Here is a 27,649-nt window from a genome sequence, read left to right as displayed (position 1 = left end):
AGCCTGTCCTGTTGAGTACTTTCTTCAGCTGTGATTGGCTGTTTGGGTGCAGGCAAAGAGAAAAGGTGACGCTTGATTCACCATCGTTGGAATTCTTACCAATCCATGTGACAAAAAAAAAAAAAAAATAAGGAAATAGAAGAGTAGGTGGCGATGGTGGCGAGAGTGGAGTTAAAATTGGGAAGAAGTCAGTGACTTTGAGAAACCAAAGAGATGGAATGAGGTGCCGGGTGGGGCGTGTACACACCCGTTGTAGGGCAGCCTCACGTGCACTCAGGCTAATCCTGGAGTCGAGTAAATATGGAGCGAGTGACGGTGGTTTAAAAAGTAGAAAAATATAATGGGATTTACAGAGATATAACTAGGTTCATATCTCTGCTCCATCACTTAGAAGATGTGTGACCATGGACAATTTATTTATCCTTTGAGAGTCTCCCTTTTCCCTTCTTCAAAAGGGGGGGAAAATAAAACTATTTGAAAGTTGTTATAAGAATTTAATGAGAATGCACATAAAGAGCTCAACGCAGCGTCTGGCGCTCAATAGGCGCTGAACACATGGAAGTCGGTACTGTCATCATGGTAAGGCAGGGTTATAATGAGGACAATTCTAAGCGCAGAAGTAACGTAGAACTTTTGGATAGCTAGGCGCATGCGTCGGTCCGCGGTCGCGCATCCAGCGCGAGCGTTGCGCATGCGCCGGAAGTTGCAGCCGGGAAGCCAGCGAGGTCGGTTCCGCCCGACTCTAACATGGCGGCGCCCTTTGTCTGCTCTGAAGTGCCGTCCCTGGCCTTCTCGCGGCCGTGATGCACCTCCTCCTGCGGTGGGGTCCGGGACATGGCAGGTGAGGGTCATCAAGCGCCGGGGGCCGGGGGAGTTCCCGGAGCCGGGGCGGAGGCGGCGGAGGATGGGGCGCGGCGGGACGCCATGGACGGTTGTGTGGGGGAGGGGAGGGAAGTGGAATGGGACGGGAACCCGGCTGAGGGGACACCGCGGGTAGCAGGTGCGGGGCCGCTGGGAGGGGGCGCCGCCCCGAGAGCGGGCGGGAAGTGGGCGGGCGGACCTGCTGCCCCAGCGAGGCGGCGAGAGTGCCCTCCGGGGCCGGGTGACACCCCAGCTGGTAGCATCTCCGCCCCCGCCTCCGGCTGTCACCGCCCCTTGACCCCGCGCGCCGCGGCGGGTGGGCGTTCTGCGGCCGCGAGGGGGCGAGGTGCTGGGCTGCGCTCGTCGCCTGCGGAGGCTGGAGGGCGCAGGTCCGCCGCGGCCGCCGCTGGCCCTGTCAGGAGGCGCCGTTCATTCATTCGTTCCGCGGACGCGGTTCAGCCCCCTCGGGTCCCGGGCAGAGCCCGCGATGCAGCCTGACGCCCGCCAGCGCGGGGCCCGCGGCCAGGAGAGGCCGGTTCCCTCTCCAGGCTGCGTCTCTGGGCTCTTTGGGCTCCCTGCCTCGGTTTCCTCATCCGTGAAGCAGAGAGGATAATAAAATCTGCCGCCCAAGATGGAGATAAAGGTTAAATGAGGTAGTAGGTGTGAAGTGCTTCAAATACCTGTGGTTAGGAGTAAATGCCGTACAAGTGCGCGTTGCTGGTACTTGTGTCATCATTTCCCGGAGTTCAGACTCAGGTGGGAGACCCTGAGATACTGCTGCGCGGGAAGAAGTGCCCCCCTTGCTCAGGGAAGACGCAGTAGAGGCACTTCGCTGCTCCGGGAGTCTGGGTGGATCCAGGGAGGCTTCTGTCCCCCGAAGAAAACTGACACCCAAAGCTGGAGAAGGGGCCAGGGATCTGGGTGGAAGACAGGAGACAAGGCTGAAGGAAGCAGGCTCTCTCAGCTGTAGGGGACCTTGTAAACCCAGATAAGGACTTTAAATTGTAGGGTCTCCGGAGGTAGCTCAGTGTAAAGCGCCCCTGGGTTCAATCCCTACTACCAAAAAATAATTAAATAAATTTTAAGTTAAGGAGAAGGCATTTAAGAATCAATCTTGTGGCCGGGGTGGAAAGTGCACACCTATAATCCTAGCCACTGAGAGACTGAGTCAGCCTCAGCAACTTCGTGAGGCTCCAAACAACTTAGAACCTGTCTCAAATTGAAAAATAGAAAGGGCCTGGGGATGTGGCTCAGTGGCTAAGCACCCCTGGGTTCACTCGCTGGTAATACTACTACTACCACCACCTAATAATAATCAGGCTTGTAGATTAGAAAGATCGCTGGCCATGCTGAAGAGTGTGTCAGAGGAAATGGCCCTGGAAGCCCATTAAGAGGCTGCTAGACTAATCCAGTTGAGAAATGGGGGTGGACTTGAGTTAGGTTAGAGGCAGAGTTGGGGAGAGATGGTTTCCAAGGTAGAACAGTGATTAGTTCAATGAGAGTAAGGGGCAGGGAGGGGTCAGGATTGTCTCCTAGTTCTTCACAGGTAGATGCCAATACCACTCAATGCTATAGGAAGAGCACAAGGAGAGAAGACTTTCGAGTCAGGTGCCTGTAAAACTTTCAAGTGAAACCATCTGGTGGTGATCCCTTTGGCTGTCATCTACCTAAGTCTCCTGGAGCCAGGAGAGGGGACATGCTCACCTAGGGGAGGGTGGGAAATGAGAAGAACAGTATCTGGGTCAGCGCAGTGGAATGCCATGGTGGAGTAATACCGGGAGCAGCCTCGGGTTTTTTTTTTTTTTTTTTTTTTTTTAAAGAGAGAGGGAGAGAGGGAGAGAGAGAGAGAATTTTAATATTTATTATTTATCAGCAGACTCAACATCTTTGTTTGTATGTGGTGCTGAGAATCGAACCCGGGCCGCACGCATGCCAGGCGAGCACGCTACCGTTTGAGCCACATCCCCAGCCCAGCCTCGGGGTTTTTGCCTCTCAGTCTTCCATAAAGCAGGAGTTCCAGAGTGTGGGGACTGAGGCTGCGTTTATTCATCTTTGTGTCCAGCACATTTTCCGGTATGCAGCAGGCCAATAGTAACCCCGTTTAACATTTATTGAGCACTTGCTCTGTGCCAAGCATTCTGCACTTGCCTGTTTGATGGGTGGGTGGAAGTCTTAGGGAGCAGGTGCTGCCACCCTTCATTTTCTCATCAGATTTTTTCACTGAGTGTCTTTGATTCAGATAGTGAGCCAAGCTGCAGTTTATGTAGACAGATTGTCAGAAAAGAGTAGACTGGGCTATTTGGAAATCTGCGATGCATCTGTAAACCTCAGTGGTGAAACCAACCTTGAAAGAGTTTGTCTTCTCTGAGCTCAACATTCAGCTTTTTCGCTGGGCATGGTGGTACACACCTGTAAGCCCAGTGACTGGGGAGGCTGAGGCGGGAGGATGACAAGTTTAAAGCCATCCTCAGCAACTTAATGAGGCCCTAAGCAACTCAGTGAGACCCTGTCTCTTTTAAATAAAATATAAAAAAGGGCTGGGGATGTATCTTAGTGGTTAAGCATCCTGGGTTCAATCCCCAGTACCAAAAAAAAAAAAAAAAAAAAAAAAGAAAGAAAGCTTTTGCTTTAAAATTAGTAATGACAAAAGCCTTATTACAGTTTGGTTGGGAAATCTTTTTTTTAATATTTTTTATTTCTAGATGGGTGTAACATCTTTATTTTGTTTATTGATTTTTATGTGGTGCTGAGTATCAAGCCTAGTACCTAACATGTGCAAGGCAAGCACTCTGCCACTGAGCCACAACCCCAGTTCTTTTTTTAATTTTATTTTTTAAGATATTTTCTTTTTTAGTTGTAGTTGGACACAGTACTTTTATTTTATTTTTATGTGGTGCTGAGGATCGAACCCAGTGCCCTGCATTTGCTAAGCAAGTGCTCTACCGCTGAGCCCCAGCCCCAGAAAATTGTTGATATTCCTATTTTTTTAATCAGGAAAGATAAAAGTAGATTAATTAGTGGGCAGTATTCACTCTTATTTTAATTAGGTGTTATCTAGAATGCTCCAGTAGGACTGGGGTGTGGCTCATTGGTATAGCGCTTGCCTAGCCATTTATTTAGTACTGGTTCAATCCCCAGCACTAGAAATAAACTGCTCCAACAGAGCAAGCCCAAGTACAGAGACTGAAACAAAATAGAAATTTACTCCTCACCTTTTAACTGTCTGAAAATCTGTAGTTCAGAGCTGTAGAGCAAGTCTCACTGTTCTGTGAGGTCCATTTGGGAACAGGGATCCCTTGATCATGTGGCTGTCCTTGCTCAAACCCAGGCATCCATATCATGGTCCAAACTGGCTGCTTCATCTCCTGCCATCATGTATGAACTTCATCTGACAAAAAGAGTCGGAGCAGGGCTGGGGATGTGGCTCAAGCGGTAATGCGCTCACCTGGCATGCGCAGGGCCTGGGTTTGATCCTCAGCACCACATACAAGTAAGGATGTTGTGTCCGCCGAAAACTGAAAAATAAATATTAAAAAATTCTCTCTCTCAATAAAAAAAAAAAAGGGACAGAGCAAGAGTCATGCTCATTTTTTTTAAGGTTCTAAGGTTTAAAGAGACATTGTTATGTAATATGGTCCCCAGACATAAATCAGTTTTGGTATCTAATATTCAACTAAAGAACCAATCATACCTGTTCTAGTGCTGGAGGGAAAACTGTCAGAAGTCCAAGGAGTGTTGGGCTTGCTCCCCAGGCCTCTGTCTGCCTGGGCAGGCTGCTCTGGCTTGGGGTCGATATGTGGTGATTGGGCCCAGAGAGCCCAGGCTTGCTTATGCATTCATTCGTTGTTTCTGTGCCTGTTGTACGCTGCACACTGTGCTCAGTGTTAGGAACATGGACATGCGTAACATTGGATCCCAGAAGCAAGACACTCCCCAACCCAGGTCACCCTGAATTGTGCTTGTATCATTCTCTTGCTTATTTTTTGGTACTGGGACTGAACTCAGGGACATTCTACACTGAGCTATATCCCTAGTCCTTTTTATTTTTTATTTTGAGGAAGGGTCTCCCTTAGTTGCCAGACTGGTCTTGTGCTTGTGATCCTCTTGCCTCAGCCTCCTGAGTAGCTGGGATTAACAGGCCTGTGCTGCGACACCCGACTGAGCATCTTTTCTTATACTTGCTCATCATTCCCGCTTCACTTTTTCTGAAACATCTGCTTAAATATTTTGGCTATTTTTCTATTTGGTTATTTTTTTTAATGTTTTTATTTATTTATTTTTTTTTAGTTTTTGGCGGACACAACATCTTTATTTGTATGTGGTGCTGAGGATCGAACCCCCGGGCCACACGCATGCCAGGCGAGCACGCTACCGCTTGAGCCACATCCCCAGCCCTGGTTATTTTTTAATTACATGTAAATTTTTCTGTTATTGTCTAAAAAATTTTAGATACTGATTCTTTGTGATCATACAGGAAAGCTGAACTATCTGCTTCTAATTTATGGCTTGTCTTTGCACTCTAGTCCCCCCACCATTTTGGATGAGAAGAAATTCTTAACTTTATCATTTTTTTCTTTTATAGGTAGCACTTTTTGTTTCTTTTTAAGAACTTTTATTATTTTTCTGTATAGTGTGAAATGGAGGCTGACTTCATTTTCACTTTTTAAAAGAATGTACCAAATTGTCCCAGTTATTAAAAAACTGTATCCTTTTCCTCAAATTTTATCTGTACTGTCATCAGTACCCATTATTATATATTAAGTGTTCACAAATGTGTGGGTCTGTTCATCGACTTTTTTTTGGTTGTTGGTACCGGGGATTGAACTCAGGGACACTCGACCACTGAGCCACATCCCCAGCCCTGTTTTGTATTTTATTTAGAGACAGGGTCTCACTGAGTTGCTTAGTGCTTCTCTGTTGCTGAGGTTGGCTTGAACCCGAGATCCTCCTGCCTCAGCCTCCCGAGACCATCTGATTCTGTCCCAGCGTTCTCAGATCTGTTTGGCTCGTTTCACTGAGTTGCTTAGTGCCTCACTTTTGCTGAGGCTAACTTTGAATTTGTGATCCTCCTGCCTCAGCCTCCCAAGGTGCTGGGATTACAGGCATGCGTCACTGTGCCCAGCTTTTTTTTTTGGGGGGGGGTGGAGTACCTTGGAGCACTTAACCACTGAACCACATCCCCAGTCCTTTTTGTTTCTTTTTTAGAGACAGGGTCTTGCTAAGTTGCTTAGGGTCTTACTAAATTGTGGAGGCTGTTTTTTAATTCATGATCCTCCCACCTAAGCTTCCTGAGCACTGGGATTACAGGTGTGCTCCACTGGGTCCAGCTTCATGGGCTTTTTACTATCTTTTATCTGTGTCCTTAAACTAGATTGATTTAATCACTATAATTGATATTAGGTAAGGTCCTGAGCCTTTGTTTTCCCATATTCATTTTAGATCATGCATGTCAAATGCTGTAACATTTTTTGACAATATTTTATTAAAGTTTCTCTGAATTTATTATGTATCAATTTGGATAACCACCTTAACATTTTTTAAAATAATTTTTTAGTTGTATTTGAACACAGTACCTTTATTTTTCATTTATTTATTTTTATGTGGTGCTGAGGATCAAACCCAGAGCCTTGCACATGCTAGGCAAACACTCTACCTCTGAGCCACTCTACCTGTTTAGCCTTCCTGTCCATGAACATAGTATGTCTTTGAATTTCATAACTTACAAAGTTTAATTTTAGTCACTGTCTTAACATCTTACACTCAAACAGTTAAGGGCCTTAGAACACTTTAATTTCTATCACTTGCTCTTTTTTCTCTCCCCCCTTCCCCTCTGCCCAGTATAGGGGATTGAATCTAGGGGTGCTTTACCACTGAGCTGCATTTCTAGTTTTTTTTATTTTTTATTTTAAAACAGGGTCTTGGACTGGTTGCAATGCAATGTGCCTGTCATCCCAGTGACTCAGGAGGCTGAGGCAGAAGGATTGCAAGTTCAAAACCAGCCTCATCAACTTAGTGAGGCACTAAACGACTCAGTGAGACCTCTCAATAAAATACAAAAAGGGCTGGGGATGTGGCTCAGTGGTCATGTGCCCCTGAGTTCAATCCCCGGTTCAAAAACCAAAACAAAATGGAGTCTCGCTAAGTTGCTGAGGCTGGCCATGCACTGTGACCCTCTCCCAGGTCGCTGGGATTGCAGGTGTGCCGCCGTGTCCAGGATCATCCTTCACTTTTATGTTGTAGGTGTATGTTTTAGTTCTGTTTAAAAATTTACAAGACATCATTAGTTCAGTATTTGTTTAGATTTATCCACTTATTATTTACGACTTTCATTATTTCTCCTTCCTTCTTGCATTGTATACTTTCCTTCTGGGATCACTTTTCATCTGCCTGAGGAATATCTTTTATAATTTATAAATTTGGGCTGTTAAAAAAAATAGATTTTGAACTGTCGTCTGCCGGGGGGCCGGCTAATGGTTACACATTGGTGGGGAAGCTTTTTCCCTCCTCCATTCAGTGCCAGGATAGGAGGCAGTTTTCTGTGCAGCCTTCTTCCCACCGAGGTCCTGTGAGACCTCCTTCCTGGTGGGGTGGGGCATTCCGCTTGCTCAGTTCCGTGGATGCTTACCCAGCCTCCAGAGCGTCCCTTGCTCTCTAGATTCCAGCCTTTTAGTTTCATTTGACCTCTCTGTATTGCTTACTGATTTGGTATTTCTGTGATGCATTTACAAACGTACTTTATAATCGTTTCTTCAGCTTCTGTAGCTGTTTGCTGTGGGTAAGAGTTGGCCCTGGCATGCAGTGCTTCCAGAAATTCAGATGTTTTGTGGTTTTAATTTTGTATTTCATTTGGTAGCAGCAAACTTTAAATATCATATTTTATATTTTACAACACTCATTAGTATAAGGAAAGGGGTTAGCAGGTTCATGGCAGAATTTGCCCTTTGGGGACTGATTAAGGATCTGTTGAGCCATGAAAGTTTTTTTCTTCAGTAGAAGGAGCACAGTTTTTAGAGTATGTCAGACTTGGCCATGAATCTGGGAATGGTGGCAGATCTAGGTCAGTCTCTGTAAGCCATTGTTTGCTCATCTGTACAGTGGGGTGACCATGCTAATGCCATCTTCTTAGGATCACCGTAAGCACTGTTGAGGTGGCATGTGCGTGGGAAGCGTTCTGCCGGTCGGTTCCCCAGCAGCTCTTGCAGTTGTTCTCTTTATGGTCTCAGTTGGCAGTGACCTCTCCACTGCCCTTGTGAAACAGGAGCCTACAGATTTCTCTTGCTAGTCACTTCCCTTGAGTATTTAGTATGGGGAGCTTATTACTAGCAGAGCTGAGTTTTCTTAGGGCGCTGTCACACTGTTCCACCAACATTCTTTTTTTTTTTTTTTTTTTTTTTTAAGAAAGAGTGAGGGAGGGAGGGAGAGAGAGAGAGAGAGAGAGAGAGAGAGAGAGAGAGAGAGAGAGAGAGAGAGAATTTTTTAATATTTTTTACTTCTCGGCGGACACAACATCTTTGTTGGTATGTGGTGCTGAGGATCGAACCCGGGCCGCACGCATGCCAGGCGAGCGCGCTACTGCTTGAGCCACATCCCCAGCCCCCCACCAACATTCTTTTACAGAACTCATGATGTCTTTTCTCTTTCTCTTTCCCATTTGCTGGGGATGGAACTCAGGGCCTTGCACGTGCCAGACAAGCACACTACCACTGAGCTACATCCCCAGCCCTTTCTAGTTTATTTTGAGACAGGGTCTTGCTGAGTCACCCAGGTTGACCTCCAACTTGAGATCCTCCTGCCTCAGCCTCTTGAGTAGCCTGGTGTGAGTAGCTTTGTGTGGACACGGCCTTTCTGTGTTTCAAGGGCCTTTTGTATTTCAGGGCTATTGCCCTGTATTTACTGCATGGGCCAGAAATATTCTCTTCACATTGATATTTGTGTTCAGGAAGTTGAGAAGAGTGGAAATTGAATGAAACTGCACATTTAGGTTTCTAGTCTTTCACACCCTAAGCATAGTTTGTGGGTCCTCCTCACTGCAGCAGCCCCTAACTTGACCAGCCTGCCTGCCTCAGAGCAGGCATGGTCCTGGAGTCTCAACTCTCTCCTGCTCTCACTGTTCTAGGACCAGGAGCCAGGCAGCACATGGGTGGTTTCTGAGTTTCTCTCAGAAGCTTGCACTTCAAAGTGGCAGGCTGACAGAGTGCCAGGGTTGCAGGTCACCCACTGCAAGGCTTCCTGCAGCTTAGGGGTTCACAGGTGGTGGGGTTTAAAAGGCGGAGGTCAGTAGCACGGTTAGTTCCAGGGCAAATATGGAGGCCCAGCCTCAGCTTATCTGTAGGGTCACCATATTATATCATCTGCATCTGATGAGCCCTGTGCCTTTTAGAAATTATTGGAAATTGAGACATCAAGTTCTTGACCATTTTTTTATGTAGGTGTAACTTAAGGTTTTGAGATCCCCAGAATATTTAAGGTATCTTTTTACTTGTTTAGATTTCCTAATCAGGTTTTTTTTTTTTTTTTTTTTTTGTGTGTGTGTGTGTGTGTGTTAGTGGTGCTGGGAATTGACCCTTGGATCTCACACATGCTAGGCAAGTGTTCTACCATGAGCTACCCCCCTAGTCTTTCTCAGTTAAGTTTTACAAAACCTTTACTTAGTTTAATCCTGTTTGGAATGATAAATGTAACATTTGATGTTGACATCCACCATATATTTCACAGTTGGTATTTATGTCCTGTGTAGTTCATGTTCACAGTTGGTAGTCTTTCATACTGTAGGAAAAATTTTAAATGAAAAAAATCTGCTGGGTACTAGGTAAATAGCTAATTTTTTATTGTCATTCACATGATATCCACTATACTTAAAATTCATATCTTTGTAATCTGTAATCTCACTAAAGAAAGCATTCATTTGTTCAGCGTTTATTAAATCTTAACACTTGAAGGACCTTAGCAGTCACCTAATCCTAATGAGGATACAAACCCAGGGAAAGTCAGTCGAGGGAAGAGCCTGTGTCACGTTGAAGTCCTCCTCCCTCCATTTCCAGTCTGTATTTAACCTCCTTTTTTCTTTGGCTTGGCTTCTCCATCCGCCACAGGATTTGTGCCTCCTTTGGAATTGCTGTGCTCTCTCTCTTTGGGATTGTCACGCTCTGCTCCTCAGTGAAAGCCTCATTACCTTGGAGCCAGGAGAGTGAGCATTCCTTGAGCCTTTTCCTGGTCTCAGTGCAGGTGGAAACTTCACCTGAGATGGGCACCTGGACACCTGATGAGATTTTTACATCCACATTTAGAAGAGAGGACAGGATCAGAGCAGCAGGTTCCCATGGGTAGTAATAATGACGATGGCCAGGAGCCACTCCACCACATAGGAACCTTCCCGTCATCCCCATCTTATAGGTCACCAGTCGAGGTTCGAGGTGCATGTGCTCTTGCCTGAGGTGCTCACCCATCCTGGGATGGACAGGTGGGGGCTTTGGCTGGTGCTGGGGCTTGTGAGCCTGGGGTGAACACAGCTCCCGGCTCCCAGCATCACAGGGCTTCATGTGGGCCTGAAAACGAGGGTGCCACCTGTTCTCTTGGGGAGTCCCCTGAAGGCATTTCTACTCAGAGTTTCCTAAGTGACACATTCTCTGCAAATGGCACTTTTCTATTTCCTCTATGGGAAATTTTTTCCTATTGATAAATTTTTAGTCACCAGGTCTTGTAGAAAATGTCTTAAAGGATTTATGGTGGCTAGAAATGAAGGACTTAGATCCCTGACTCAGGGTATTCTCTCTGTATCTCCTTTCTTCCTTCTTAACATCCTCAGTTTTAAGTTTTTAATAGTATGTACAAGTGGTAAAACAAAAAAGTGCATTACCATTGGCTCCTGCGCCCTCTGGAGATGTGGGTGTGGGTATCTTCTCTCAAGTGAAAGTCAGAGCTGTGACTCTTGGCCTGGTTGTGGCCTGGACAGCAGCGTGGCCAGCTTCTGTGAGGAGCGAGCTGACTATCACTGAGGGTGTTAGCACCCCCGCCGGAAGAGGCTCTTGGCCTTTGCGGGTCATGTGGTCCTCTGTGGGAGGCGCCTCTTATAGGCTGCTCAGAGGCCCATGGAAGAGTGTGTTGAGTTCTTCTAGGACCTGGCTGGACCCTCCCAGTGCTCGTGGGGCAGGAGTGGGATACTGTTGTTTTTCCCGTCCCAAGGGTCCAGTGCTGTGGGCATCCCAGCCTGCTTGTGTGCTTTTGATCTCCACTCTGCTTTCTGCTTGCCAACTGCAGAGGACGAGCTAGCTCTGATGTGGAAGTCACACCTGCACCTGGTCCCCCCATGTGCCCACCATTCTTTGTCATGCTCCTGCTCCATGGCTCATGCCTCCCCTGCCTGCACAGCCTTGGTGCCTTTGCTCACACGTCTCTTTAGATGCAGCCAGGTCCTTGTCACCCGCTCATCAGATTGTCTTTCTCCTGGGTGGATGGTCCCAAGGGTGAGGCTCAGCCCTGGCCGCCTTCTCCTGCCGGGCTGCCTTTGCAAGGCTTGATGGGGTGTTGTGGGAGGTGAGCCCTGGCTTCACTGGCTGAGCACTCCCTCGAGTGCCTGGTTCGTTCTGCTTTATGGGCTCACCTTCCCTTCACTGCAGGCCTGTGTGAGGGCGCAGTATCTGGCTCCACTCTTGCCAGGCCTGGGCAGACTTCCTGTTTGCCTTTTGTCTTGGCGAGTGCTCAGTCATCATCTTTTTGTGGTTTTCCTGTTTTATGGGTGAGCAATCTAAAGCTCTTGCCTGAAGTCACTCGGTCAGGTACTAGATAGAGCAGGACTCAGGCGCTCGCCCTTGGATCCCGAATCTGTTGGTCTTTTCCCTTCTTCATCCAGTGTCTGCGCCCTTCACTGTCTGCACGGCTGGCCTCAGCAGAGCTCGACTCTTCCATGGAAGACTCCCCCAGTCTTCCTCAGCTTGGCCAGCTGCTCAGGCCCGATCCTCCAGGTCCCCACGACTCCTTCCCTTTTCTTCTAGTCAATGTCGATTAGGTCAGCTAATGATGTTGGTTCAGCCAAACACAACCCTGATCCAAGCACTTCGGTTGCCACCTGGGTGAGGGTGCCACCATCTACCATCTCTTGCACCCACTGCCGTGGTCTGTGTAGCCTTCCTGTCTCCACTCTGGCCCCCTTGTAGTCTCTCTCCTGCTGCAGTCAAAGGGGCCCTGTGAAAATGCCACCATTGTGATCTCAGCTCTCCCAGGGCCTCCCAGTGCACTGAGGGGAAAGTCCAGTCCAGAGTGCCCCTCAGAGCTGGGAGCCCTCAGCCCTCTGTTGCCAGTGCTGACTCCTCCCCACCTGCCCGCCCTCCCACAGGCCTCGGTGCCATGGTCATGCTGCCTCGAGGCCTTTGCTTCTGTTCTTCCTGTGTCTCTTTATAGTGTCATAGCTCACTCAGGCACTTCATTTAAATGCCACTTCCTCAGAGAGGGATGTTTGGTTCCCCCGCTTCCCTTTTCTTCTTTCCTATAGCAGGGCTTGAACTCACGGGTGCTCTGCCAGTGATTACATCCCAAGCTCTTTTTTTTTTTTTTTTTTTTTTTTTTAGTTGTAGATGGACATAATATCTTTATTTTTTTATGTGGTGCTGAGGATCGAACCCAGTGCCTCATTCATGCCAGGCAAGCGCTCAACCACTGAGTCACAGCCTCAGTCCCACCAAGCTCTTTTTACTTTACTCTGAAACAGGGTCTCTCAAAGTTGTTCAGGCTGGACTCAAACTTGACATCCTCCTGCCTTGGCCTCCTGAATATCTGGGATTATAGGTGTGCATCACTGTGCCCAGCTTCTTCTTCTTCTTCTTCTTTTTTTTTTTGAGAGAGAATTTCATTATTTATTTCTTAGTTCTTGGCGGACACAACATCTTTGTTTGTATGTGGTGCTGAGGATCGAACCCCGGCCGCACGCATGCCAGGCAAGCACGCTACCGCTTGAGCCACATCCCCAGCCCTGTGCCCAGCTTCTTGGTCCCTTTCTTAAATATTAAATTGAAGAATGTCCCTCTAGGTGTGGTGTCACACACCTGTAATCCCAGCTGCTGAGGAGGCCAAAGTAGAAGGGTCACAAGTTCAAGGCCGGTCGTAGCAACTTAAGGGAGACTCTCTCACAAAATAGAAAATAAAAAGGGCTGGGATGTGGCTTAGTGGTAAAGCACTTCTGGGTTCAATCCCCAGTATCGTGGGTGGGGCAAAAAAAAAGAATGCCCCCTCCCCTCTCAGCTTGCTCTAGCTTTCTCCACAGCACCTGGGAGATCGAACATACTGTTTTACATACTGCATGGACTTCTTACTGCCTTCCCCGTGAGGCTCACAGTCCTCACTCGGCACCTCAGACGAGCTGAAGAGGCTCTCCCAGTGCTTGTGCAGCTTGGTAGTCTTTGTTATGCTCTTATGTGGCTGCAGAGCCCCAGGGGCAGTGCAGCAGATGGGAGTAAGGATGTCACCCTCTGGCCCTCTGTGTGCTGGGAACATCTCCCACCTACCATGTAGGTTTCTCAGGTGGCCATCGTCTTAGTCTGTCTTGTGTTGCTGTATAATATACCACAGTCTGGGTGATTTAAAAACCCTCACAGTTCTGGAGGCTGGTAAGTCCAGTATCAAGGTGCCAGCATCTGGTGAGGGCCTCCGAGTTGCAATTTCCTATGCAGAAGTGGGAAGGAAATGGGGGTGCAAGACTGAGGAGGGGTGCCGGGCCTCCTCCTTTCTGCCAGGAGCCCACTCCTGCTGTAACAGCATTGATCCAGCAGGAAAGCAGAGCACCCTCATGGCCTGATGGCCTCTCAAGGACCCCTCCTCTTTATACTTTGACCTTGGCAGTTAAATTTCAGTGTGGGTTTTGGAGGGGGCAGACATCCAAACCACAGAGCACATGGATGTGCTTGTGATTGATAGTTCAGAAGTTCATTGTTAGAGTGGATTTTGTCAGTTCACTTGATTAACAAATACAAAAGCACAACTGTCATTTCTTTTTTTTTTTTTTTAACACTTGTTTATTTTTTTATGTGGTGCTGAGGATCAAACCCAGGGTCTCGCACATGCGAGGCGAGCGCTCTACCTGAGCCACAACCCCAGCCCCTACAATTGTCATTTCATAGGGGTCTAGGGAATGTTGACATTGAGTTACACAACTCAAAAAGGCCTGCTCTCTGCTCTCTTCCAGGTCTGTTTGTCACCTCCATCTGTAACTTCTTTAGAGCAGGGTCCTGGATTAGTGCTGTGAGCAGCTGTGAGGGAGAAATAAGCACCCACACCTGACAGTGGGCTTTCTATGCTGGCAGGAAGATGAGGTGGCACAGTGTCATTTCAGGCTATCAGTACTTGTGGCTGGGGGTGAGGGGAGAAAAGCTCAGATGTGCCCACGTCCTACATGATCTTAATATAAGAAGAGTGTTTGCTGGGCAACCCACTAGGCTGGGTTGGCTGCTGTTTGCTTCCCTGCCAGGTCACACCTAAAGGGAGAGATTGTCACCTGGGTGGGTGGTGGATTGGGTGGGTAGCTTTCAAGGTCACAAGGCTGGTTGGAACTTCCATTTCCTTGGCTTGAGTTTGTTGACCCACCTGTATTTCTAGAAGATCAGGAATGCCAAGTCACTGGCAGCCCAAAGGTGACTTCTCCCACCTGCTCTCAGGTTCCTCAGGGCACTTGGACAGGCTTGGCTGTGTTCCTGTGGAGGCTGGAGCTGGGCATGACCTGTTGTGGGAACCAGAGGCTATGGATGTGAAGCTCAGCATCTTCTTGTGGTAGGCCAGTTGTTTCCTGGCCTAATGGTGCCCCTTTGTGTGGCAGTTTGGCTGAGTGCTTGATAATAAACTGGGTAATGTTTCATGTTTGAAAGGTGTCCACTCGACCCCAGATGGAGCTGCGCTCTGTGGGGTCTCTGCGCACTCTGGGGAGGTCGTTGCGTGCAGAGCGCTTAGCAGAACAGCTGCTTGCTGTAAAGTGCCTCCCAGCAGAGAAAGTGGCTCTGAGTGGCTCTTTGCTCAGCGCCTCCTCCCTGGACTCCCTCCCTCCCTCTTTTCTTGCTAATGGTGTTCTGGGATTTTCCCAGATTGCATTTAGAAGGAATAATGGGTTATGATTATGCCTTTCTAACAGGGTGGAGTCACCAAACAGTTATTGACTACCCCTAAGGCATCCGGTATAAAAGGGACATAGAAATCATCTGATAAAGTCTTTGGCCTTAAAAAAGAAAATTGCATTCTTCATCTCTGCCTCCTGGTGACAATGGTTGGCTGAATGCTGACAACACACCAGGCCCTGGGTCCTGTACCTGACTTTTTACCTATGTTGTTCTTTTGTTTTTTTGGCACTGGGGATTGAGCCCACAGGTGCTATACCACTCAGGTATGCCCCCATCCCTTTTTGTTTTGAGATAGGGTCTTGCTAAGTTGCCTAGGCTAGCCTCAAACTTATGATCCTCCTGCCCAGTTTCCCAGGTAGCTGGAATTACAGCCATGCACCACTGTCAAGTGTTGGTATATACAAATTCTTATAAGCTAGAGTGAGGAGGAAGGGAGAGTAAGGGGCCTCCTCATTGACATGTAATCTCTTCCTTTCCTGGCTGTGCTTTTTTTTTTTTTTTTTTTAGTGACTGGGGATTGAACCCAGGGATACTCTACCACTGAGCCACATCCCTAGCCCTTTTTATTTTTATTATGAATCAGGGTTTCGCTGAGTTGTGTGGGGTCTCGCTAGATGCCAAGGCTGCCATCCACATTTCTGAGCCTCCCGAGTTGCTGGGATTGCAGGCATGTTCCACAGTGACCAGCTACCTCCATTCTTTGTCCCTGTAACAAATGTGTTAAATCCTCCTATAGGCCACTTGTTATTGGAGACACTGCAGGGCCTGCCTATGGTAGGCTGCAGGCGGAGCTCCAGGCCTGCTGCTTCCCAGAGGCAGCAGCGTGGAACTTGACAGCTGGCCGTGGCTGCATTCTTAGTTTTCTGGTGCCCAGAGTGTGTCCTGCCTGGCCTTGTTCTTTTGGACATGTTGAGGACACTCTAAATGCCATTTTGTTACTGGAGGGACCTGTTGAACTGCGTGGAGTGGGTTTCATGATCCAAGTGGAACCTTCCTCACAGATAGTCTGCGTGGTTTGGGCCTGAAGGCAAATGAGGTGGTTCAGCAGCACCGTGCCCAGGCCCCACCCAGGCGCACCTTCTCTGCTGTTGTAGCTCTGCTGAACTTCACCATCCTGCAGCTGCTGGGCCCTGACCAGAGCAGCTGGTCTTTGCATGTGGCCCCATGCTGTGGCTGGAGCAAGTCTGCAACTGAACTGTTTTTTCATTGAATTTTGAAAGGTCTGCGTATGAAGGTGTACAGAACGTACAGGTTGAGTTTAAATTATGCATCTAGATATCCAAGCAAAGTAATAGAATGTGCCCAGTGCCTCAAAAGAGCCCCACTGCCCTTCTCCAGGAGACGGGCCCTCCTATGGATTGTGGTTGATTGGTCCACTGTTTTGACTGCTTTACCACCTGTTTCAGTTGTCCCTTCCTGTACAGACCTCCCAAACTTAGAGGCTTAAGCCATTAGTGATTTATATTTCTCATAGTTTGTGGGTTTCCTGGGCAGTTGTTTAACATCTTGGGATGATGGTTGAGGTCATTCATGCGACAACATTTGGTGGGCATCTGGGCTGGGAGGTCCAGGAAAGCATCTGTCTCATTCCAGAGCCCTGGTGTGTCGAATGGCCTCTCTGGGTCAGGGTCTTCTTCAGAGCTACTGCTCATGATTTCCAACAGGAGAGCTTGGGCTCCCCAGCAACATGGCAGCCAGGTCCTCAGGCCCTTAAGGTCCAGATCTGGTTGTACCCTATTTACTAGAGTCCTTGCTGGACCCATCCCAATTCCATAGGTGAGGGGGCCCTGGCAGGGATGGAGGAACAGAGTCAGGGCCCATCTGTCCATGTCTGAATTCTCTGATCAACAGAATATCCATTGTGCCTGCCTGGAGACACACTGAGGTGTCCCTCAAATTCGTCCCAGAGAATTCTTCATGAGGTCCCCAGGGCTGGGTCCAGTCATGCTGTTTGTCATCAGGAGAGCACCCAGCTCTGAACCCTGCCATCTGGCCCATTAGTCAGGGATAAAAACTGAGCCAGTGGAGGCGGCACTGGGGAATGGTACCTGATTGCAGTCAGTCTGAGTGGCTGAGGTTCCTGGGAAGCCAGGTGTCATCGAGGGCTCTACAGTTTTTTTTCTAATTGGTTATGCATGCCAGCAGACTGCATTTTTGACATTGTACACAATTGGGCCACAACTTCTCATTCCTCTGGCTGTATGGGGACGCATTTTCTGCATCTAAAAGGAAGACACGGGGCATGAAAGGCTCTAGAGTCTTTTTTTTTTTTTTTTAACTTCCAGTACATTTATTGTAAATCTGCTTTTTAAAAATTCAGTAGTATTTCATATAAATGAAAGAACCACAATTTTCAAGAATCCTGAGGCAAATTGTTTTAAAATGATTTTTTTTTTTTATACCAGGGATTGAACTCAGAGGCACTCAACCACTGAGCCACATCCCCAGTCTTATTTTGTATTCTGTTTAGAGACAGTGCCTCACTGAGTTGCTGAGGCTGTTTTTTTTTTTTTTTTTTTTTGAGAGAGAGAGAGAGATTTTTATTATTTATTTTTAGTTTTCGGCGGACACAACATCTTTGTTTGTATGTGGTGCTGAGGATCGAACCCAGGCCGCAGGCATGCCAGGTGAGCGCACTACTACCGCTTGAGCCACATCCCCAGCCCTGAGGCTGGTTTTGAACTTGAGATTCTCTTGTCTCAGCTTCCTGAGCCTCTGGGATTAAAGATGTGTGCCACCGCGCCCAGCAAAAAAGAAAATATTCTCGGGACTGGGGTGTAGCTCAGTGGCAGATCACTTGCCTAGCATGTGTAAGACACTGGGTTCGATCCTTAGTACCACATAAAAACAAATAAAGACATTTTTAAAAAAGAAAATATCCTTTCAACAAATGAGCCACGATTTGAGTTTAATTTTTTAAAATAGTTCCTCCATTTTTAAAAATTTGGTCTTTTTAGAGCTACATGACAATATAGTGTATTTTGACACATTATACATACATGGAGTATAACTTTAGAAGTACTTTTGACTAGCACCCACATTTATCACCAGTCAAGCAGGAGAGGAATGTGGGGGTCCCTGCACCTGTCCTTGAGTGAAAGACCTGCATTCCAGGGTGGCTGGTGGGTGCAGCCTTCTGATGGAGCAGTCTCGTCACTGTCACTTAGGGCAGCAGGCCTGGTAGTGTGGGGAGTGACTGGCTGTTGATCTTATTCCTGTGGCTTTGGTTTGAGGTGACCCTTCATGCATGCACCCAGGACAGGGCTACAGATGCTCTTGGTCCTGTGCGTGACCCATCATCTTTGCCGCTCTGCCCTTTCCCCTGCCTCTCTAAGCTTGGCCGTCCTGGTGTCCTCCTGTGAATGCCCTGTGGTTCCAGAGGTGGGTTGCTGCCTAGTCCACTTAGCCCTTCTGGGAGAAGGACTAGGTCAGCAGCATCTCACCTTCCCTGGTGTGGCCTAGGGGAGGGAGCTGTTCAGTTGTAGAGATCACAGGGCTGCTTCTGCAGGTGACATCATTTGGATATGGCTGCTGTCACACCATGGGCTCCTCACAGATGTGCTGGGCATCTATTTGAGCTGCTACTCACATGAGCCTGGGAATGGGCTGCTGTGTTTTCTCTCCCTATTGGACTTCTCTCCTCTCCTGCCCGCCCTTCCCTCCTCTTGCTTCTTTCTCCTTCCCTTTTATCCATTCCTCTTTCTCTTCTCTGTCTTTGACTCCTTGTAGGTGTCTCTGTTGGAACAGCCTTAGAAGAATCAAGGGCCTTGCTTTTCTCCTCCTGACACCTGCATTTGGGGAGAATCCCACCTCTGGTGGGCGTGCTGCTGTGAAGGGTGGGCTGGCGTCAGTGCGCAATGGTGTGTGGGTCACACAGTTGCTTTAGTGTACGTGCACCAGGAGGGAGGGAGTTAGAGGGACAGGCCACCAGCCACCCTATCCTGGGAGCTCTACTGGTCTTCTAAAAACAAGGGCACACACCTAGCTCCCCGGCTGGTGTTTCAAGCCCAGGAAGGCAGTTTGGCTGGGCTTTGACACCTTCTCCCCAGGAGCTCCATGGTGAGACCACAAAAGCTCATTGCAGCATTGGGTCCCAGACAAGCCAGCAGGCCTTTGCTCCTGTGGCCAGCAGTCTCTCTGTATATCTTCCTGGCGAGGCAGGCCAGTTTCCTGCTGGAGGGTCCTTCTTTCCTCAGGCCCTAGCCAGTGGGACCTCAGAACCCCTCTGTCCTATAGGGGTTTTGCTGCTGCTCTACAGGAGTTTTGAGCCCGGGAGACACCGCCTCCCCAGCCCAGTTTTCAGGTCAACTCCTAAAGCCAGGCCTCCTGCACGGAAGGCTGGGTGTGGGCCTCATGCGCAAGTTGTGAAGCTGATTGAGGATTCTGCCCTGTGTGGACCCTCGTTTCCCTCTTTCTGCACTTGACAGGTGGTTTACTTGGGGTTCCTGGAGGAGGGAGAGGGTGACTGGGATCTGAGACCAAGACTTGCTCACACACCTGCACATTCCTGTCTGTTAACATGCCTGTTCCACTCTCAGGTCAGCATGGCCCAGGCCTGTCCTTGCCTCTTGCCTTTGGTTCCATGTGCCTCTTGCCTGTTGTGTACCCACTCTGGGTCTTGGCCTCGGAACTCCAGCAAGAGCACTTAGCCTAGAAACTGGATGTAGTTTCTTTACCATGTCTGAAGCTCGGGGCCAGTGCAGCTGTGGTTCTCCCCTGCATTCCTTCAGGTTACCAGCGGGAGCTGGCTCTTCCGAGGGATTGAGGACCTTAGGAAAAGGTGCCTTTACGAGGTGTCCTATGCCTACAGAATGTTTGCCCTCACTGGCCTGTGCAGCCATGGCTAGTTTGCTCTGGAGAGGTCTCAGCAAGCATGGAGGCTGGCTGCTACCTCTTGCCTTCAGGCAGCCTCTGACTCTCCCTAGAGATGCTTCAGCTCCAGCCCAGGCGTTGGTGGGAGAACTGGTAGGGTCAGAGCAGGGTCCCTGTCTGTGTGAGGGGACAGAGTGGGTTGTCCAGGTCTTTGGAACTCACCACTCAGGCTGTGATGCTGTGCTGTGGGCCCCTCCCAACTGCCATGTTTTTCCCTCATTTGTTGGGTGTCGCCCTGAGCTCAGGAGACACATATTCTTCTGTTTGGTTCTTTTGCAGAGCTGGGAGTCGAACCCAGGGCCTCACACATGCTCGGCAAATGCTCTACCATTGAGCTGATGCATTGCAGCCCTTGTGTTTGTTTTTTTGACTGGAAATTGAACCTGGGGTGCTTTAGCACTGAGCCCCCTCCCCAGCCCTTTCTGGTTTTTGAGACAGGGTCTCATTAAGTTGTTGAGGCTGGCTTCAAACTTGTGATTCTCCTGCCTCAGTCTCCCGAGTCACTGGGATTACAGGTGTGCACTGCCACAGCTGGCACATACCCCTACTTTTGAGGTTTCCAGACACCATGGAGTGAGTGGCCTCGGCCTCTTGCAGCACTGACTTGTGGCTTTCAGAGCAGCTCATCCCAGCAGCCAGCCACACATGGTCCCCGCAGCTCCAGGCTGCAGCAGTGACTCTCCCATGAGGCTGGTGTAATGGGAACAGCCAGAGCTGCCGCACCCCTGCAGAGAGCCCCGAGGTTCCTCACCTGCCCAGGAGCAGCTCTGACAGACGTGTCCTCTGCTGGGTTTCAGACCCGGTTTTGGAGCAGCTGGTAAAGAACCATCACCACTGTTGAGATCCTGGGCTGGCACCACAGCCTCCCTGCTCATCCATACAGTGTGGGCGCAGTGGGTGCTGGTTTTTATTTTGAAACTTTCCAAAATTGGTCCTTTCTAGAAAGGAAGCCCTGCTTGTTTTTCCTAGTAAATTGCCGGTCTTGAGGTGGACCCTGCAGCAGTGCTGGGTGGCAGGCGAGCTGGTTTAGATACTTATTTAGTCATGGTTTGTGCAGCTCATGATAATTGGGCTCCCGGCCAGGGAATTTTTCTGAGCACATTTCTTGAGATGGTTGTGAGATTTCTAGGCATTAAGTGAGGCCCTTGACAGAGGAACTAGCCAGGCCAGCAGCTCTTAGGATCACGATTGGAGTTCCTGTTTCTCCTGGGAAAGTCAGCAGAACAGAGGTTTCTGGTGGCAGGTGACTCCTCAACCTTATATAGTTCCCAGAGTCTGTGAATCAGAAAGGTTGAGCAAGCCCAGCTCTGCTAAATGGGCCCCGTTGGACATCCATCTTTTTCTGAGATTATGTGGTAATATTCTTTTCGTAGAAAATGTTACCCTGACCAATGTCGTTTCTTCATTAAAATCACAACAGCGGGGTTTTGTTGTTTGCTTTTGTGACTCTTTAACTTCATCATCTGGTAAGACACAAGGGTAGTGTTTGGTGTTGGACCCTGGGTGCTTTCTGGTTTGGAACATCCCTGTTTGGTGGACCTGGAGTAGGGAGCCTCTGCCCATCTTGACTCACAGCAGAGAGCCAGCCCCATCTCGGGAGAAGCGCCTCTCCCTGGTTTCATTCTCTATCTCCTCCCCGAGTCTCATCGGGCAGCTCGGTGGGGTGAGGGTGCTGGCGCCTCTCTCGGTGCTAACAGAGGCCCTTGGCATCCTGCAGCCATGGACTTCCCCCAGCACAGCCAGCACGTCCTGGAGCAGCTGAACCAGCAGCGGCAGCTGGGGCTTCTGTGTGACTGCACCTTTGTAGTGGACGGTGTAGACTTCAAGGCCCACAAGGCGGTGCTGGCAGCCTGCAGCGAGTACTTCAAGATGCTCTTTGTGGACCAGAAGGACGTGGTGCACCTGGACATCAGTAACGCGGCAGGTACCCCACAGGGTCAGGGCGACTTGTCGAGGACTCCTTTTGTGCTAGGAGCTGGGTGATAGTGGAGCCAGGGAGGCCAGGACGTGGGCTGGAAGTAGGCCTTGGGATTGAGGAGGGAACGGGTCCTGGTCTGGGCTCCCAGCCTGGCATAACAGAGTGAGGGGTATGGGGCAAGGTGTCACCCTCCCTTTATATGGATGTGGCAGCTGAGACCTGCAGAGATCAGGAGCCTGGCCTGGAGGTCAGTGGCGGTGGCGGCAGAGCCCCAAGGAAGCTGATGCTGACACAGGTGGGCCGGAGAGTCCTCCAGCGGTGAAGTGCAGGGCCTGGGCCTAGGGCGTGCAGGGTGGCCTTCCCACCCTTTGTCCCCTCTGGGAGGCTGTCTGCTGGGCTGACCCCAGCTGCCCACCCTCCAGCTCAGGAGAAGGCGATGGCCTGCCACTCAGCTTTTCAGAACTCCTTGGCCTTGCCATACTGAGTGGAGGGCTGGACGGGCTGCTGGTGTCTGCCTTGAGGTGGGTCTGTGACAGTGGCTTTCCTGTCTTTGGCAGGCTTGGGGCAGGTGCTGGAATTCATGTACACAGCCAAGTTGAGCCTGAGCCCCGAGAACGTGGACGATGTGTTGGCCGTGGCCAACTTCCTCCAGATGCAGGATGTCATCACAGCATGCCATGCCCTCAAGTCACTCGCTGAGCCGGCCACCAGCGCTGGGGAACATACAGAGACCTTGACCACGGAAGGTCAGAGTACAGGCAGCCAGAGACTCTTGGGGGCCTGCCTCCGACTCAGGGTCATCTCCCTGGGTCTCAGTTTCCTCATCTGCCCTTTCTCCATTGTGGGGAGCTGGTGAGCATTGGCTGCAGTTTTGTCTGAGAAGGGCCCTCTGCTGCCCTGTCCAGTTTGTTGCCAGCAGGGGACAGGGAGCCACCTAGGTGGCTGCCCGTGCACGTGGGTGAGGCTTGCTCCCACGCCTCCTCCCACGCCTTCTCCAGCCACCTCCTCCCACTTTATACTCTCCCCTGACATCCTCAGAAGCCCTTGGCTGTCTGCTGTGGGCCAAATGCTCTACACTTTCAGGGGACCTTATTCCTCTCCCGTGGTCAGCATCCTACTTACACATGGGGCTGTCAGTCGGTGCACCTCCATAGGCAGAAACTTTCCCAGTGCCCGCTGGCGGCCAGGCACAGCACTGGCGCCTGGGGAATGATGTGTCCAATGACCACACTGACTGAACAAACCACTGTTTAGACGTGTCCCCAGAGAGGACCCAGAAGAGCTTGGCAAATTCTGGGATACCTGACCACGCCCCCCAGGTGGGCACTTGGTGGGAAATGGCAGACCTGTCCTGTTCTATCTCCAGGAGGGGACAAGAGAGCCAGAGAGGAGAAGGCTGCTGCTGCCACGCTGACCAGGCTGGACCAAGCAGGGAGCAGCCCACCTGCAGGCCCAGGACGAGAGCTCAAAGAGGAGCGGGGCGGCCAGGCTGGGAGTGCCACCAGCGGTGAGTTGTGATCTGGGGACCAGCTGGCTGCCTGGTGGGAGATGGTGGGCAGCAGGAAGTCAGAAGGCTATCCCATCCCCTGCCAGCAGCCTGGACAGGGACAGGCTTCCGCACTTCTAGAGTCCACCTCCCCGACAGACCTACGGCTTGTTGTGCAGTCTGTCCAGCCAGGCAGAGTCACGAGCTGCTTGGGGCCTCTCCTGGGCCACAGCCACCCCCAGGGGCCTGGACAGGGGAGGCTTCAAGCCCTTAGACGGATTGTCCTAATCCAGCCTCTGGTGCTGTCCCCTCCCCTCAGGTGCAGAGCAGACGGAGCGGGCTGACGCGCCTCGGGAGCCCCTGCCCGTGGAGCTCAAGCCAGACCCCACAAGTGGCATGGCTGCTGCAGAGGCTGAGGCCTTGTCAGAGAGCTCGGAGCAAGGTACCCTCCCCACTGCCTCCGCCTGGGCAGCGCTGCCTCCAGTCTCGCTCTCCTTGAGTCTTGACTTGTTGAGGTCCCATGTCCTGGCAGCTCCCATCAGCACACAAGTGTTGGGGTGCAGCCTTGGAGGTCTGCTCCCACAGCTCTGGGCCCCACTCAGTGTGCTGCTGTCCCCCCACCAGTGCTGTCGGCTAACTGGGGCCCACATCTGCATCCTCCAAGTAGCAGATGGCAGGTCTGAAGACCTTTCCTTGCCACTCCCAGATGCTCCCAGGGCCTCCCCCTCCTAGGTTCCTAGGTGGGACTGCTAGGTTCCTGGGGGCTCTTCTCCATCTGCTTCAGCGCTGCCCTTCTCTGCAGAAATGGAGGTGGAGCCGGCTAGCAAAGGAGAAGAGGAGCGGGAAGAGGAGGGCACGGGGCCAGCGGTGGTGAAGGAGGAGGGGCCTCAGCTGGAGAATGGAGACGCCCCGGAGGAGAACGAGGAATCAGCAGGCACAGACTCGGGGCAGGAGCTCAGCTCAGAGGCCCGGAGCCTGCGCTCCGGCACCTACGGGGACCGCACCGAGTCCAAGGCCTACGGCTCCGTCATCCACAAGTGCGAGGTGCGGGCCGCGGGTGGTGCCAGCCCTCCGTCGCGCTCCCGCTGCAGCCCCTCACCACGCCTTCCCGCTGCGCCCGCAGGACTGTGGCAAGGAGTTCACGCACACGGGGAACTTCAAGCGGCACATCCGCATCCACACGGGGGAGAAGCCGTTCTCATGCCGGGAGTGCAGCAAGGCCTTCTCGGACCCCGCTGCGTGCAAGGCGCACGAGAAGACGCACAGGTACCTGCGCCGCCTCCCCACTGTCCAGGCTGCGCGCTCTGGGCCCCGTGGGCGCGCCCTTCCCTGACTGCGCCTCCCACCACCCAGCCCCCTGAAGCCCTATGGCTGTGAGGAGTGTGGCAAGAGCTACCGGCTCATCAGCCTGCTGAACCTGCACAAGAAGCGGCACTCGGGCGAGGCGCGCTACCGCTGCGAGGACTGCGGCAAGCTCTTCACCACTTCTGGCAACCTCAAGCGACACCAGCTGGTGCACAGTGGGGAGAAGCCCTACCAGTGCGATTATTGTGGCCGCTCCTTCTCCGACCCCACATCCAAGATGCGCCACCTGGAGACCCACGACACTGACAAGGAGCACAAGTGCCCTCACTGTGACAAGAAGTTCAACCAGGTGGGCTGCTGGAGCCCCCTGCTGATGGCGAGGAGCAGACAGGGCCAGAGGGAAGCTGCCAGGGTCCGCAGAGTGGCTGTCCCAGGAGGGTGCGCCCGCTGCTCTGTCCAGGCAGCCCCAGGCAGGTGGAGTCTGGCGGGGGTTAAATCAGAGAGAGCCGGGCGGCAGGCATGTCCTTTCACTGCTGGGACTTGGAACATTCCATCTGGCTTGAGAAGACAGGGAGCCACTCCAGCCCACTGAGAGACCTGAGTTTTAGTGGTTCCCTAAGGGAGGGGGAGGGGAGGGGATCAGAGGCCAAGTGCTTGGGGTGGCCCTTCTGACCCCCTCCCTGGGCACAGGTGGGGAACCTGAAGGCCCACCTGAAGATCCATATCGCGGACGGGCCTCTCAAGTGTCGGGAGTGTGGGAAGCAGTTCACCACCTCAGGTAGGCCCAGGGCTGCCCTGGCTGCCCTCACAGCCCTGCTCCTTGGCCCCCGGGCCCCATGCCAGGCCTGCCATGGGTCTCACCACAGGGAACCTCAAGCGGCACCTTCGGATCCACAGCGGGGAGAAGCCCTATGTGTGCGTCCACTGCCAGCGACAGTTCGCTGACCCCGGTGCTCTGCAACGGCATGTCCGCATCCACACCGGTGGGTGAGCAGCCCCTGTGCTGTGGGGGCCCGGGTGGGGCGCACAGGGAGAGGTGGGTGCTGATGCCTTCCCCTGCCTCTGTCCTCAGGCGAGAAGCCTTGTCAGTGCGTGATGTGCGGCAAGGCCTTCACCCAGGCCAGCTCCCTCATCGCCCACGTGCGCCAGCACACTGGGGAGAAGCCCTACGTCTGTGAGCGCTGCGGCAAGAGGTGCCCCTCTCCCCCATGCCAGGGTGCTGCCCATAGTGAGGGGGTTCTGTTGGGAACTGGGCAGAGTGCCACCCCAGCCCCAGGCTTTGCTCCCAGGGTCCTGTCTGATCCATATGTGGCCAGAGGCCTCTCAGTCTGGCTGGGGATGGCTTGAGCAGATCAATCTAAGCCCCTCCCCTTGGCCCTACAGATTTGTCCAGTCCAGCCAGTTGGCCAATCACATCCGGCACCACGATAATATCCGCCCACACAAGTGCAGTGTGTGCAGCAAGGCTTTTGTCAACGTGGGGGACCTGTCCAAGCACATCATCATCCACACTGGTGAGCATGTGCCCACCCACTGCACATCTCCCTGCTCAGCCCGACTTGCAGGTGGGATGGGTGAGAAGGGGGGACCCCTGGATCCCAGCCTTGGCTGCCCGTGGCCCTGGAGGCAGTTCAGTTGAAGTGTGGACCCCTTAGAGCTTCCAGTGGGCCAGTTGCTACTGGAGGAGGCTGTCAGCTCGGTGGCCACCCCAGAGCTTCCTGCTGGACAAGACAGGGCTGCAGGGGAAGCCGAAGCCTGGACCCCCCGTCCCCCCCCACCCCGCTGCCCTCCACCATGGCAGGAGCGAACCTTGCCTCCCCCCAGGAGAGAAACCTTACCTGTGTGACAAGTGTGGCCGCGGCTTCAACCGAGTGGACAACCTGCGGTCCCACGTCAAGACTGTGCACCAGGGCAAGGCTGGCATCAAAATCCTGGAGCCAGAGGAGGGTGGTGAGGTCAGCGTGGTCACTGTGGATGACATGGTCACGCTGGCCACTGAGGCACTGGCAGCAACGGCCGTCACTCAGCTCACAGGTGAGGGCCGTGGGCAGCAGAGGGTAGTCACCTGTAGCTTGCCTCGAGTGGCAGTAGCGGGCACATGTCTCTGGCCTTTGCCTCAGGGTCTGCCCATTCTGTTCACAGTGGTACCAGTGGGGGCTGCGGTGACAGCTGATGAGACGGAGGTACTCAAAGCCGAGATCAGCAAGGCCGTGAAGCAAGTGCAGGAGGAAGGTGAGGGGGCCGCCCAGGGTGTGAGCCCCGGGGAACCAAGGGCCCTGCCCACCCTGACTGCCGCCCCCACCTCCACAGACCCCAACACCCACATCCTCTACGCCTGTGACTCCTGCGGGGACAAGTTCCTGGATGCCAATAGCCTGGCTCAGCATGTTCGGATCCACACCGCCCAGGCACTGGTCATGTTCCAGACTGACGCGGACTTCTACCAGCAGTACGGGCCGGGCAGCACGTGGCCAGCTGGGCAGGTGCTGCAGGCCGGGGAGCTGGTCTTCCGCCCTCGGGACGGGGCTGAAGGCCAGCCTGCAATGGCAGAGACCCCACCCACAGCTTCTGAATGCCCACCGCCTGCTCAGTGAGCAGGCAGCCCTTCTCTTGACTGTTTATTTAAGGACGGATGGCACCCTGGAACTGAAAAGGGCAGCCCATTCCCTAGAGAGAATAAATTTGATTATTTTCTAATGCTGCCTGTAGGTCCCTGTGGGGGTGGGCCGGTGCTGGCAGCTGTGGCTGATGCCACAAGAAGGCTGTGCCACAAGAAGGCTGCACAATCCAGGGACCAGCTCTCTTCAAAGAGCCCTGCTGCTCCTCCTGTGGAGCATAGCCAGGATCCGTCCATGCCCAAGCCAACTGCCTTATCCACAGTGGGTGGAGCAGCACACAGGGCCGTGACCCCAGCCAGCACCACTGTGGCCTTGCTCCCCTCGCCCGGGGGTTCAGCCGGGGAAGGGACCAGTGGGAAGGACCACAACTGTTCACAGAGACCTAGGTGACCAAGAGCCCAGTCTATGGTCTCAATGGCTTTGCCTCCTATGACCACGTCTGTTGGGCCTGCCCTTGGGTACTCTCAGCCAGGCAGACGGAAGAGCCCTTCCT

The 27,649-nt window shown here is 51.8% G+C and overlaps 1 protein-coding gene across 2 annotated transcripts; it reads left to right on the top strand.

The window, feature by feature from the left end:
* Positions 1-692: 692 nt before the first annotated feature.
* Positions 693-27,235, top strand: Zbtb17 (zinc finger and BTB domain containing 17). Of its 2 annotated transcripts, XM_005317491.4 has the most exons (15): positions 693-841; positions 21,547-21,753; positions 22,305-22,493; positions 23,114-23,254; positions 23,553-23,675; positions 24,036-24,277; positions 24,357-24,499; positions 24,587-24,887; positions 25,229-25,316; positions 25,405-25,521; positions 25,611-25,731; positions 25,922-26,052; positions 26,363-26,572; positions 26,681-26,770; positions 26,849-27,235. In XM_005317491.4, exons 1-15 carry the CDS (start codon positions 835-837, stop codon positions 27,130-27,132), a joined length of 2,394 nt encoding a protein of 797 aa, XP_005317548.1. In that variant the 5' UTR covers positions 693-834; the 3' UTR covers positions 27,133-27,235. The 2 variants fall into 2 exon arrangements, with proteins under 2 accessions (XP_005317548.1, XP_040143898.1); XM_040287964.2 differs by lacking the exon at positions 693-841 and having other exon boundaries at positions 21,616-21,749.
* The last annotated feature ends 414 nt before the right edge of the window (positions 27,236-27,649 follow it).

Source organism: Ictidomys tridecemlineatus, chromosome 11 (genome assembly GCF_052094955.1).
Source record: "Ictidomys tridecemlineatus isolate mIctTri1 chromosome 11, mIctTri1.hap1, whole genome shotgun sequence".
In the NCBI taxonomy this organism is placed as follows: domain Eukaryota; kingdom Metazoa; phylum Chordata; class Mammalia; order Rodentia; family Sciuridae; genus Ictidomys; species Ictidomys tridecemlineatus.
Note: the sequence above shows the minus strand (reverse complement) of the source record. Positions and strands in the feature narration are given on the sequence as shown.